Source organism: Mercenaria mercenaria, chromosome 17, assembly GCF_021730395.1.
Source record: "Mercenaria mercenaria strain notata chromosome 17, MADL_Memer_1, whole genome shotgun sequence".
NCBI classification, from domain to species: Eukaryota; Metazoa; Mollusca; class Bivalvia; order Venerida; family Veneridae; genus Mercenaria; species Mercenaria mercenaria.
Genome location: NC_069377.1, coordinates 21,248,994 through 21,264,302, shown reverse-complemented (window position 1 = coordinate 21,264,302; position 15,309 = coordinate 21,248,994). Strand labels below are relative to the sequence as shown.

General features: G+C 34.5%; 1 protein-coding gene across 1 annotated transcript in view; it reads left to right on the top strand.

Moving 5' to 3' along the window:
• Nucleotides 1–15,309, top strand: part of LOC123536645 (membrane-associated protein Hem-like) — a 48,311-nt gene that overhangs the window by 28,775 nt on the left and 4,227 nt on the right. The window contains exons 18-21 of the mRNA XM_053529230.1: nt 59–79; nt 2,292–2,374; nt 8,900–8,980; nt 9,437–9,457. Coding sequence (XP_053385205.1) covers nt 59–79; nt 2,292–2,374; nt 8,900–8,980; nt 9,437–9,457 — 206 coding nt within the window. The remainder of the gene's footprint in view (nt 1–58; nt 80–2,291; nt 2,375–8,899; nt 8,981–9,436; nt 9,458–15,309) is intronic.

Here is a 15,309-nt window from a genome sequence, read left to right as displayed (position 1 = left end):
TCCAACTCCATTCTTGACATTTGACATATAGGTAGTCATAGCAACTGGTTATTTTTAGGCACAAAGACTAACACGACTGGTGAGTGTCAGGGTCACAAGAAGCAATTATGAAATTTTGGGGACTTAACCAAACAGCTCATATCTGACATTATTTCTTTGTACAGTCTGATATTATTGATAAAGATGCAGAAGTTTCAGGAGTTACGAAAGTTACTTGTTTACATTAAAATATGGCTGAAATTAAGGTTTACTACTAAATAGTGAAATGTGTTCTTTTTAGATGTAAATCTTCATTTGTGCATTTTTTTCTGAACAAAATATTAGCAAAAGAAACATTTTTAACATCATAGAAAATATCAGCTGCTCAAATATATCTAAAATTTCTGTTAGCTTGTTGAATTTTTACATGGACCAGAATTTAGCTGTTTGACCTCCTATACTGTATGCAGAAAATTTCATTGTACATGCTGAATGGAAAATTAACATAGGCTAGATAAATACACTATTCCTTTTAGTTAATACATCTGGAAGATGTATATAATTGTTTTTAAGCTTATTTATTTTCTTTTTTATTTGAATGATTTAAAGTTATTTAGTTTTATAGTTCATTAGGTTTGTTTCAGCAGTGCTTAAGAAAAAACTGGTTGATTTTAGGACTAAATCTAACAATATTTCCGACAAGAATTAAAGAGTTTAGGGTCCATCACACAAAGCACTTATTTCTGCATGGTTAAAAGAAAAGCAAATTAGGTACTACACGTTTGTAATGTCATTAAAATGGATAACATAGAAAAAAAGACCTGGGTGTGGTAGTGGAAAGGTAAAGTATACAATAAAGAAATGGCAGCTCTTGTGTTAATTGATAAAGCTTAGTATCAATGTTACTGTCTAAAAATTGAATTATCATAGAAAATTAGTAAATTCATATCTGCAAGAAGTTCCTTTTAAATCTGTTGGAACTTATATGATTTTTTTTGTTTGAAAAATGTCACCAAAATTTTGATTTTCTCATAAACTCCTTTGATATTGGTAATATCATATTTTCCCTAAATGTTAGGACACCCTAAATCTTAGAACGCTCCCAAATTTTGTAAAAAAAAAAATTTTCTTGTCCCTAAAATTTATAAACAAAATTTCAAACATTTTTTTCTGTTCCTGTATTTGTATTTTGGCACAGTACATCAAGTAATTAGTTTCCCAACAAAAAAGGTGAAAAAATTTATGTTCTCATGTTACATATGTTTGGTAAACCTTTGAGCAGTTAAATGTTTTTTCTCGTTTGTATGCTTTTTATATTTATTTTGTTTATTTTCATTTTCCTGCAAGTTTTGTTCTAATTTGCTCTTATCTGTTTTTATTATATTTTTTGCTTTTTATTGAATATAGCAAAAGTACAAAGCAAACCAAGGAACGCTTGAATTTGGATACATTTTCTTGGCATCGCTAGAATACCAAGGCACTTACAAATTTTGGGCTAAACAAACTTATTGTAGTTGCAAACATTTTCTAGCTTTATTTTTGTTTCTTTTATTCTTAGACCTCAAACTGCTTGAAAATTTTGGGCCCCCGTTAGTTCCATTGGCCAGTAGTAGTGTGATAACCCTGGTTTTCTGTTTGAAAAACAAGTTTGGAGACCAGTCTGAAAACACAAGCATCTGATTGGCCGATTATAATTTCAGATTTGAAACTTGACCAATGGCAAGTGTCCTTTCTGAGACTGCTCTCCAAACTTGCACCCTGGTTTTTGGTTAAAATACAGTATGAGTGTATTAAAATGTTAAAGTTTGATAAATTGATAATTTGTTACTACTAATGCAACTTTCAAAATGAGAATGATTGAATGATAAAGAGGCATTGACCATTGACCATCTAGAAGTGCCCTTGTTGTTAACAAAGACTGAATATTTTGTCTTTAATTTTCAAACCATAATTTTTCTATTTATGTTATCGTGGAGGCATTTTGTTATTCACTATTTCTAATCATACAGTTTTTGTTTCCTTCTAGTTTATGTTCTGCTGATTCTTCTATATCTTTAATATTGACCTCATTTCATTGTTATTTAGAACATAAAAATTCATATATAAAATTGATATGTATATCGAGGGTTCAATGCAATAAGGGCGTATCTGCATATAATAATCATATGTAGATACGCCCTTATTGCGTTGAACCCTCGATATGTGTATAGAAATTGATCAATACTGATGTGTATATTCTTAAAGATCATGATCAAAATTTGCATGTATAAACTTACAAAAATTGATCCAAATTGTTCTATATATACTTACAGATGTTGACAGTGTGTTGTTACGTATGACAATTGTTGGAGTGTTACTGTCATTCAGAAGTCTTGCACAGGAAGCGCTTAATGATGTAAGTTTATCATTTATAATTTTTAGCTTGACTATTCGAAGAATAAGTAGAGCTATCCTACTCACCATGGCGTCGGTGTCAGCGTCACACCTTGGTAAAGTTTTTCGTACCAGTCCACATTTTGACAAAGTCTTTTGAGATAAAGCTTTGAAACTTTCAACACTTGTTTACCATCACCATGGCCAGTTATAGGCAAGAGCACATAACTCCATCAAGGATTTTGGCTGAATTATGGCCCCTTTTGACTTAGAAATCATGGTTAAGTTTTTCGTACCAGTTCATATTTTGACAAAGTCTTTTGAGATAAAGCTTTGAAACTTTCAACGCCTGTTTACCATCACCATGTCCAGTTATAGGCAAGAGTACATAACTCCATCAAGGATTTTGGCTGAATTATGGCCCCTTTTGACTTAGAAATCTTGGTTAAGTTTTTCGTACCAGTTCATATTTTGTGTAATGTGTTTGACATATGGCTTTGAAACTTTTATCACTTGTTTAGTATAATAGTCTCTATCTGTTGGAAAGAGTTCATAACTCTTGTCATCTATTTTGGCTGAATTATGGCCCTTTTTGGACTTTGAAATTGGTTCTGTTTTCATACAAGTCCACATTTTGTCAAAGCTATTTGACATATGGCTTTTAAACTTTGAACACTTGTTTATCATCATAATTTCCATCTGTAGACAAGAGTACATAACTATTTTGATTGAATTATGGCCCTTTTTGGACTTTAAAATTGGTTCCTACATTCCCATTTAGTGCAAGTCTTATCGAAATCCAAGAAATACAGGAACATTGTTTGTCTAATCTATTTATTATCCCCAGACGAAAGTCGGAGGGATATAGTTTTGGCGTTGTCAGTCTTTCCGTCCGTCCGTCCGTCCGATGCCATATCTAGGAAGTGGTTGGGAATATTTATTTAAAACTTCATGTACATGTTCACCACTATGAGTTCTTGCGGCCCGTCAAGTTTCAGTCAGATTGCCCAAGTAACACCAGAGTTGTGGCCCTTAGAAGTTTCTAGTGTTAACTTTATAGGGTACTATAAATATGGCAATTTCTGCATCATAACTTTTGATATATTTGACCTAGAACTATGAAACTTAAACAGAATTTAGATCACCATAATGTGGTTGTATACACACAATTTCGTTTGGGTTTATTTGTAAATTAAGAGTTATTGCCCTTTAATTGTATAAAAATCCACATATTTGTACATAACAAACTTATCATTTGGTAGAATTTCATTAAATTTCTTTCATTCTTTTCCATGAACATTTATTGTAAACATGTGAAGTTGCTGGTCACCCCCTTACCTTGATCACACCCCTCCCACTCCCAATCCCCCGACCAAACCCCCCCCCCCCCCCCCCCCAACAAAAAAAAAGTCATTCCTTATTTTAGATTTTTTTCAAACAAACTTCATATACATGTTCACCACTATGAGGTTATGGGGCCCATCAAGTTTCAGACAGATTGCCCAAGTAACACCAGAGTTATGGCCCTTAGAAGTTTCTAGTGTTACTATATAGGGTACTATAGATCTATAGATATGGCAATTTCTGCATCATAACTTTTGATACGTTTGACCATGAACTATGAAACTTTTAACAGAATTTAGAGCACTATAATATGGTTGTGCACACAGAATTTCGTACAGATTTCTTTTGTACAACCCCTCCCCCCTCTCAAAATTTTTTTTTATTTTTTAGCTCGACTATACGAAGTATAAGGAGAGCTATCCTACTCGCCCCAGCGTCGGCATCGCCGTCGCCGTCGCCGTCTTTCCACGTCCCCACCTTGGTTAAAGTTTTGGTGCACTTTCTCTTTTTTCAACTTATCTCTGTAATTACTTGATGGATTTGATTCAGACTTGAAATACTTATTCCTCATCATCATCCACATCATCTGACATAAGGGCCATAACTCTGGAACCAATATTTCATGAATTATCCCCCCTTTTTACTTAGAATTTCAGATTAAAGTTTTGGTGCACTTTCACTCTACCTCTGTTATTACTGAATGGATTTGATTCAAACTTAAAATAGTTGTTCAGCATCATCACCCACATCATATGACACAAGGTGCATAACTCTGGCACCATTTTTTCATGAATTATTCCCCCTTTTTACTTAGAATTTCAGGTTAAAGTTTTGGTGCACTTTCACTCTACCTCTGTTATTACTGAATGGATTTGATTCAAACTTGAAATAGTTGTTCAGCATCATCACCCACATCATATGACACAAGGTGCATAACTCTGGCACCATTTTTTCATGAATTATTCCCCCTTTTTACTTAGAATTTCAGGTTAAAGTTTGGTGCACTTTCACTCTACCTCTGTTATTACTGAATGGATTTGATTCAAACTTAAAATAGTTGTTCAACATCATCACCCACATCATATGACACAAGATGCATAACTCTGGCACAATTTTTCATGAATTATTCCCCTTTTTACTTAGAATTTCAGGTTAAAGTTTTGGTGCACTTTCACTCTATCTCTGTTATTACTGAATGGATCTGATTCAAACTTAAACAATTGTTCAACATCATTACCCTTATCATATGATGCAAGGTGCATAACTCTGGCACCAATCTTTTATTAATTATTCCCCCTTTTTACTTAGAATTTTAGGTTAAAGTTTTGATGCACTTTCACTCTGTCTTTGTTATAACTGAATGGATTTGATTCAAACTTAAAACATTTGTTCAACATCATCACCCACACTATATGACACAAGCTGCATAACTCTGGCACCAATATTTAATGAATTATGCCCCTTTTTGCTTAGGATATACTTATATAGTGTTTTGATATATTTTATCTTTACCTCTCATTACTTTAAGTTGATATTTTTGACATAGACTCAGGCTATTGTGCAATATCTTCATCCACAATTGGAGTCATTAAACACTCCAGTGATAGCTCTAGTTTCCTCAGATATGCCCAGTTTCACTATCCAGCATCGAAATAGTCGAGCACGCTGTCTCCTGTGACAGCTCTTGTTTCATTCCCATTCATCCCAACTTCACCTCTTTTTTTTTTTCATTTTTAATTTTCCATCAATATTTGTAATCAACATGTGAAATTTTGTTTCCTCTGCCATTCCCCCGCACCCCACCCCCCTAAAAAAATAAATATATACATATATCTATATATATACATATATATATTTCCATTCACTTTTTTTTTTAAATGTTCAAACCTTCAACATGTTAGGTTGTGACTGCACAAACCTTGCCCTCAGCCATGTTCAAGATATCTTACTTGTGTTCTCTTAAGGACATCTGTTCTTTTAAGTTCAAATGTACAAAAATGTACATGTTAAACAGCAACACCTGGTGCCAAACCACTCAAAGACAATATTTCGTTCCAGTTAAACTTCAAGCTCAATTAACTGCATTTAATTTTGAAAGCTAAGCTAATTACAGTAAGCATATCCCATTCAAAATAAATTCTTTAGTCAGGATCAAAGTATCATACATTTATTATGTACTCTTTAATTAAACATTCGTTTTCTGTTAAATTGATTTTGACTAATGAAATTATTTGCTTCTTATTAACATCCTTAACTTTTTGCTGGATATATTTTTTGCCATTCCTCACCACAAACCCTTTCGGCGGGGGATACCAATTCATCGAATTTGCTTGTTTCTTTTGTCTGAATATTGGTGGAAATATTTTGACCCCATTCTTCAATCAGTTCTTCGAATAGTCGAGACAGCTCTTGTTCTATGCATTGTAACAAAGTTTGTTGATCAAGTAACACATAAGTAGAGACTTGTAATCCATTGAAGTACGTGATAATGCATTTCAAATGCATATGTAATAAACTGCTTAAAAAACTTATTGGCAAATGCAATCTGTAAATAAGACATTTTGGTGAGTTATATTTTTGCTATACTGTCTGTATTCATGAAAATAAAACCTTGTGAATGTGTTATTATTACTATTGATATTCTATATATTTTACATATTGCTAATTTCAAATATAGTAAACTTTTAAAATACCTGTAGGTACAGTATGTTGATGCAACAAATAGATTTTTAAACTTTTTCCTCCTATATGGTTGCAGTGAAATTGTTTTAACAGCCTTGTCTGAAAATGTAGATATATTAAATATATTTATCATAAACCATGGTACAGCTCCTGAGAGGCAGGTAATGGCACAGTGAGTATCAAGTGGCAAAAAGTAACCGGAACAACTGTGTACCATATTTTGGTGCGTATAGGTCGCACTTTTTCTACCCATTTTGCTGCCTGAAAAAGTTCCTGCGACCTATACGACAGAACATTGCCAGCAGTTTTTTTTTCGGGCCAATTTTCTGACTGTAGCTCTCGCAAAATTACGTGCATCTGTTACGAACGAACAAAATGGATAAAAAAATATCAATATCGGCGGCTTTTCAACCAGTAGCGGTTACTTTCAATAAAATATATCGTAAATAACCCATACAGACTATTAAAATTATGAATGACTTTAATTCAAAGATGTTTTTGCAGTCTGAATTACGTTTGTTTCTACTTTCGTTTTACTGGACGCCATTGACATGTACTCCGGGTTGGATAAAATCCGGACAGATCCGTCCTCCATTCCAAACATTGTTTATACTAATTCTTAGCGTATTAAAAAACGTAAAAGATAATTTTTTACTTTCGATTTTTAAATAAAAGAAAAAAATCCAAAAAGAGATATTTTGTAAATCTTTTTACTCAGAATCAAAAGAACGCGGTTAATTACATGACACGGAAAGGTGTTATAATTGCTGTGCAAACAATTCACACTTAAACTTACCGTAGATACCCGTGTATAATGCGCACCCGTGTATAATGCGCACCCCCGATCTTAGTTCAAAATCCTGGGGAAAAAAAAAAAAAAAAAAAAAAAAAAAAAAATTTGGTCAATTTTGAGGTGGATGGAAAACGAAAGTAGAGTTTACATCGACACCGGTAATAAATTTTATCTCCACGGCGGAGAGCAGCATCGGTCTCACGGTACTATCGATTTTTGTTTTCTCGAAAATAAAACCAGTAAATTATTGTTATATTTGTTGTTTTACCTTTTTTAATTCACTATTTTGAATAAATAAATAGCAGCTGATTCAATATTTCGGAATGGTATCTTTCAAAATGACATAAGCTTCTCAATTTAAACTGATAACAAAAGGTGTGATAGTCTTTTTGTCACGATCATAAAGCCAGTAATTACCGGCAATCAACGTGTCACCTCGTGTCAATTATGTTGTTCACAGTTTGATCTCGGTTAAAGGTAATTCTCGATCTTTAATTAGTAACATAATTTTTGTGATTTATAAACATTTCTTTCGTCAAAATACTTTTAAATTTATATGAAATTAATTTTGTTTGAAAAAAAAATAAACAATTCGATCTTTTACGGAACGTAACGGCAATCTTAGATTTTAGCGGAGACAGTAAGCGCGGGAGTAGTTTCCCTTTACCAAAATGGCGAACATCGGTAACAAACTTGTTTTGAAGTTGGAAAATTGTCTATACCTGTGTATTATGCGCACCCACGATTCGGGGGTGGTCCCGGGGGTCAAAAAACTGCGCATTATACATGGGTATCTACGGTACATGATAACAGAATGTAAACGCAAACCGTCTGCTGCCAATTAGTGTCAAAAAGCCGCTTTTCTTTGATGTAGTCTGTTACCGATACTACTTTGGTACGGAACGGTTGGGAACGAAAATAACACTGTCCGATTTCGACCAATCAGGATCTGATAATAATTCAGTCCGCGGCATCAATATGGCCGCCGCCATAACTTTTTTGCCGGTAAATATTAAATATTGCTGGGGAAAAAATCCGAAATTTAACTGCGACTAAAACGCTAGAAGTTAAATTTTCCGACCATTTCCAGAGCAAAAATTAGATGCGGACTATACATTACCGCGACCTATACACACCAAAATATGGTACTCTGACATTGATGTCGCCCGCCCGCTTAGCTCAATAGGTAAGAGCGTTGGTCTACGGATCACGGGGTCGCGAGTTCGATCCTCGGGCGGGGCGTATGTTCTCCGTGACTATTTGATGAACGACATTGTGTCTGATATCATTAGTCCTCCACCTCTGATTCATGTGGGGAAGTTGGCAGTTACTTGCGGAGAACAGGTTTGTACTGGTACAGAATCCAGGAACACTGGTTAGGTTAACTGCCCGCCGTTACATGACTGAAATACTGTTGAAAAACGGCGTTAAACCCAAAACAAACAAACAAAAACTGACATTGATGTCATTTGCGATTTCAATATTTAATGAAAAGATTAAGTAATGGTTGGGATGTGCCTTCTGGCCATAATGGCACTCCTAATATTTTGCAGTGGTACTAGTAGCGAAAATGCTCTCCCTATCCGTGTATTCCCCTCTTTTTAAAAACCTTGTCCAGTTGATTTAGATAATAGGCCTATTTATCTTCTGAAAAAGATGAAATATATGATTCCTTAGATCATTAATTATTGATAACAAGTTACAGGTATCCATGTATTTCTGTTACAGGTGCTGGAAGACAGAGTACCATTCTTGGTTGCCTCCATTAGGGATATACACCACTATGTTCCAAAGTCAAAAGATTCTATGGTAAGTTTAATGTATGATAGAAAATCAACTAGAATGTAAAATGCTTAATGAAATTTAAGGAATAATGAGTACAAATTGCTGTAATGTATCTTTGTTTTACATGGATACATGTGAGAGATAGTCTTTTGAGATACAACTGTCTTCGCCTGCTTGCACCTCTGAAGATTGACGTTTTTCTTTACTGGACAATGTTTTTGTGCTGTTTATTACAGATTTTCTTCAAGTTTTATTTTCAAAGCAAGTTAAATCTTAAAACTCTTGAATTTGAAATTTCTCTCCTTAGATAGTTTCTATTCTCTTAAATACTGAATCTTGATTTATCAATCTCATTTATGTTTAAATCTTTAGCCTGTTTCAATGTTTCATTATAGTCTATAGTCTGTTTCATTATAGTCTATAGTCTGTTTCATTATAATTTATAGTCTGTTTCATTCTGATATGTTTCTTTCTAAACAGCATTCAACTATACGCAGCAAGGTTAGGCGTTTTGTTTAGACGTTGTGCTAAGTTCTCCCGAGAAAATGAAGATTTGTGTGTTTTTTAGTTGTCATACCTTTGAATTGTAAATGCATGAGCCAGAGTATAAATTATAAGATTTTCAGAAAACAAAATGGGCTGTGTAAGGCAGAGACATGTTATGGCATTCAGTATTTACGCTGTCCGTCTGAGAATTTCTTAGTTACAGTAAAATATGAATCACTCAAATTATCATGGGGATTGGCAAAATGCTCAAGTTATCCAATATTTCCAGCAAACCAAATATAGAAAATAAAAGGGAAAGAGCTAGAGATCTTATGAATTGCTTGGGTTACCCCTGGTGCTCGGGCAATGCTCAAGTGAGCACGAGTTTGTGTACAGTCTGAAACACTACCTGTCTTGACTATAAATGTTAAACTATTTGAGGGATTCCACTGAAACTTTACACAAATGTTAAGCCTGATATCTGGTCTGTATGGTTAAGGTCATAGGCAAGGGCATTGTGGGGGGAGGGTCACTTGTCACTTAGTAGTCTAAGTAAAGTCTTAAGAGCCTAGAGTTCTAGAGTAGAATTTAACAAATTAAAAACTTTGATTGGTTTAAACAGTTATTTACTTAATCCTGTTATATTGGCTACTTTAGTCAGATATGTCCTGCATTTTGATCATTGGCTAAAACCAAATTTTGTTATTTTATTACCTCCCTTGGATCATTGTTCAGTTTGTCAGTAATTACCTCCATTGGTACATTATTGAGTGTGTTTGTCATTATTTACCTCCCTTGGCTCATCGTTTATTCAAAGGTATGATACATGCTAGATATATACCCATTTCATGTTGTTCGTTGTTGTTCTGATACTATAAAAGGAAATATCCATTGTATTGGGTAGACATGAAAAATTGAAGAGTCAACTGTAATGTAAATATTCTTATTGTAAACAATCATAATAATACTGTAAAGCCAGAAATTTTCATGAGGGTTTTATTTCGCTATATTTGCTTACTGTATTTGAGAAAATTAATACTCATGAAAATGTTTTAACATTCCCCTTTATGTCTCACAAGTTGTGGCGAGTATTATAATACGAATTTCTTAACATACAGACTACTGCCAGCTTTAGGTATAGTGAACTACATGTATTACATGTGTGAAAATATCAGATTTTATCAGATCATAGCAAGATGTAGGTATATAGTATTACAATCATTGGCCTCCAGTAAGCAAAATAGAACTGATGGATATTTCCTGTTGCAGAAAGGAAGTTTTAGACTAGAATTAAACAAAACAAGGCATTCACTAACTCCATATTCAAGTGCTAATCTGTTAAGATGAAGAATATCAGAAAGAACTTCTCAAAAATGATAAAAAGGCTGTGAGTTCAGTTTATTAGACTGAAGATTGGGTAATTTTAGCACAGACTGTAATTGGAGCCGCGTCATGAGAAAACCAACATAGTGGCTTTGCGACCAGCATGGATCCAGACCAGCCTGCGCATCCGCGCAGTCTGGTCAGGATCCATGCTGTTCGCTAATGGTTTCTCTAATTGCAATAGACTTTGAAAGTGAACAGGATGGATCCTGACCAGACTGCGCAGATGGTCTGAATCCATGCTCGTCACAAAGCCACTATGTTGGTTTTCTCATGGCACAGCTCATTTATTTAGCTATTTCATGGTTCAAATCCTTAGAATTTGTGAAAGGTTAGTGTTAAAGTTTGTGTTTAACCTTTAGCCTGCTGGTGGCAAGTGATTCTGCCTTTGAAACCAGTGCAGACCAAGATCATGTTCTGCACTGTTCGCTATCCAGTCAGTGAATTTTCAGTGAACACCCCTTTGAATGATAAATTGTATTGCTTGAATTGAAATATGGACCAGTCCATGTTAGAAATTTAGCAGTCTAAAGGTTAAGGACATTATGCAGATTAATATTCATTAACATTTTGAATTCCTGTATAGCATTAATGTTGAATTTTAGAGAGAATAAAACCATCAAGAATATTGCCTACTATACAGTTAGCAATTGACAAATAGCACTATATCTAAGGTCATTTTAGTAAATTTATACTGTTGTCTGTTTTGGTTTGAGAACACATTGGTACTGGTTAAAAATTGAAGATCACAGCTGAAAGATAATACAGAATTTTGTTTAAAAACAGGAACAGGCTAAGAAGTCCTTATTTATGCCATAGGAGCACTTACTCCAAAGATACAAAACCGAATTTAGAGACCAGTCTTCCCATTGGTTAATTTCAAGTTTGTGCTCTCAAATAACCTGTTTTAGACTGGTCTCCAAATGCAGTTTTATAACCCATGTAAAAAGTCAAGGAAGCAGTCATTGAGTTGTAAGAACTCTCTCTCTGTCCAGCTGATATGTAATTAGTTCATTAAGATAATGGGCCCATAATTACGATCAGCAATTTCCATTCAGTAATGAATTATGTATCATTGTATGCTGTTTGATATCCTTTGGCCATAGCAGAAATTGCTTTTTCATAACAACTTAAGAATGTCAGGATTGCATACAGAGGATACGTAGACGAACGGAAAATGCCAATTGTCATTATGGACCACTTTGACTTTATTCTGTATCAGAGCTAATGAAGTTATTGCAGCTGGCCATGTAATTAAAATTCTTTGTCTTAGATTCTAGTGTAAAGTTAATCTCAAGTAAGTAGTTTTGATAATTGAGTCAGAAACTGTCCATATAATGATACTAAGATTCTTTTAAATTTGTACTTAATGTTGCTGCAGGCTGAAATCTTGACCAGCAAACAGCATCTTCACAGTAGGGCCTTTACTTAAAAGAATAGAGTGGTATTAACATGAAAAACACATTACAATATAAAGAAGATTTGTATTTATGTACATAAAAGATGACATTATTCTATAATCATAGTATTGCATGCCATTGAACTTAACAGTGATAAAAGTTTAAATTTTAATAGTTAGTTAAAAAAAACAGGTTTAGTGCAGTTTGAAATTAAAATGCTTCAGAATTTTTAATTCTTAATTTAAGAAAATGAATCTGAAGTAGTTGTGAGAGTGAATGTCCTTTACATACAGAATGATGATCATCATGTTTGAGTCAGTTTACTTTTCAAAACAAAACTGATGACTGTATTATAATATGCTGTAACACAAGTGTATTAAGGTCAATCCTACACAAAAGGCAGGTAAAATTTAGTGAATATCGAAGTATATAAACGTGATTAATAGAAATAGCCTTACACTTTCCTTCTGTAAATGCCACTTCATGAAAAAAATAAAAGATTTATCAATGGAAAAACTGGTGTACTAGTTTTATTAGCTCGTGCTCAGGCTCAGCTATTGTGTTCACTCACCAGCTCCACTACACATTTCTTCAAACAGCATCTCCTTTGAAACCGTTTGGTGGAGATTAATGAAAACTTGGCTTGGATGTTCCTTGCATGGTCACCTACCAGTTGTTAAAAAAGCATTGTCTGTAGTGAACCTATATCAGATTATTTCAAATCATGCCCCTAGGTTTGAAACTGGCCTTGCTGGAGATTCACTTGTTTTACTTAGACTTACGTAAGAAAAGCTTTATAAATCTTCTTTTCTAAAACCACAAAGCCAAGAACTTATTAATAAATATTTGACTTTTAGCATTGTGTAGTGTTCCTCTGCCATTTTTAGCTCACCTGTCACATAGTGACAAGGTGAGCTTTTGTGATCACCCTTCGTCCGTCGTCCGTCGTCCGTGCGTGCGTCCGTGCGTCAACAATTTTGTGTCTGCACGATAGTGGTTTCGTTTATGATTTTATTTTAACCAAACTTGCACACAACTTGTATCACCATAAGATCTGGGTTTCTTTCTTGAACTGGCCAGATCCCATTATGGGTTCCAGAGTTATGGCCCCTGAAAGGGCCAAAATTATCTATTTTGACCTTGTCTGCACAATAGCAGCTTTATTTATGATTTGATTTTTACCAAACTGGCACACAACTTGTATCACCATAAGATCTTGGTTCCTTTCTTGAACTGGCCAGATTCCATTATGGGTTCCAGAGTTATGGCCCCTGAAAGGGCCAGAATTAGCTATTTTGACCTTGTCTGCACAATAGCAGCTTCATTTATGATTTTATTTTAACCAAACTTGCACACAACTTGTATCACCATAAGATCTTGGTTCCTTTCTTGAACTGGCGAGATTCCATTATGGGTTCCAGAGTGATGGCCCCTGAAAGGGCCAGAATTAGCTAATTTGACCTTGTCTGCACAATAGCAGCTTCATTTATGATTTAAATTTAATCAAACTTGCACAAAACTTGTGTCACCATAAGATCTCAGTTCCTTTCTTGAACCGGCCAGATCCCGTAATGGGTTCCAGAGTTATGGCCCCTGAAAGGGCCAAAATTAGCTATTTTGACCTTGTCTGCACAATAGCAGCTTCATTTATGGTTTGATTTTAACCAAACTTGCACACAACTTGTATCACCAGAAGACCTTGCTTCCTTTCTTCAACTGGCCAGATTCCATTATGGGTTCCAGAGTTATGGTCCCTTAAAGGTCCAAAATCGGCTATTTTGGCTTTTGCAGCCATATAGAGACTTCATTTATGGTTTTATTTGATACAAACTTCCAAATATCTTCAACAACAATAAATCTTGGATTCCATGACAAATCAGATCCAATCGTAGGTTCCAGAGTTATTTTATATCTGATTACCTCCCCTGATTGTAATCAAAATGGATTTATATAAGTAAGTACTTACAGGACTTATTTAAAATTTCATTATTGTTATTAGTTGGACTGAGACAATCAGAGTAGATAACTATGGACTGATTTTATGTCAAATTACCTCCCTTTATTTCAAATTAAAATGGGTATATCTCCATAACTAATGAAGATACTGATCTGAAATTTCATTTATGTCAACAGATTTATTTGGCAGATCCTTCTTTTGTTCACTTACAATATTTTTTTTTTAATTACTTCCCTTTTCCGTTACTATAAATAGCTAATTTTTAGTAACTTTTTTATTATTGGCATTAGGGAAAAACCAAGACCAGTTTTCTGTGGTACAACATGGATGGTACCTCCAATTTTTAGGTGTATTTTGACATATCTATACCTTGTAAGAATTTTTTTTACTTTTTGGTTAAATTTCTTCCCTTTGTTGTTCCTGTCCTTTGGACTTAGATATCTTTTCTGAGGACCTTCTTGTCCTCAAGTGCAGTGAAAACAGGTGAGCGATTTAGGGCCATCATGGCCCTCTTGTTTTTCAAGTCATTCCACTAGAGTTTAACTTGGTCCTGTCCTGGAGTTCACTTCTTTTACCCTAAGGTAAAATTGGTCCCACTTAAGGGGACACTTGTTGTCCTGTCTAAAACCTTAGGACTTAAAGCATAGATATTTGACATATAACATTGTGCGGAGGTCCTCAACCAAGAAATCATGTACTTGTTTGAGTCAGGTTAGCAATATAGAGCCATTGTGGCCCTCTTGTTAATGTGGTATAGGTTTGCTTTTGCCTCATGGTGTGCAGGTTTGACTGTTTGTTCCAGTGGTGAAACAATTTGTTGCTTAATGGTTGCTGTCCCTTTACCTGCAGGCTGACAGCTTTTTACATCAGAGCAAAATGTTAGAATAGTAGACCTGTCAGAGCAAAATGTTAGAACAGTAGACCAGTCAGTTTTGCTTTTGGTACTTGGTTTCTTTCCTAAATTATAATAGACTTGTTGGAGTCGAGCTTTTTGGTACCAGGTCATCTGGACCAAGATTATATAACACAATAGTTTGGAGACCAGTCTCAGAACTTTAACTCCTGATTGGTTTATTCAGATCTCAAGTAAAACTGACCAATGGCAAGTCTACATTCTTAGACTGGTC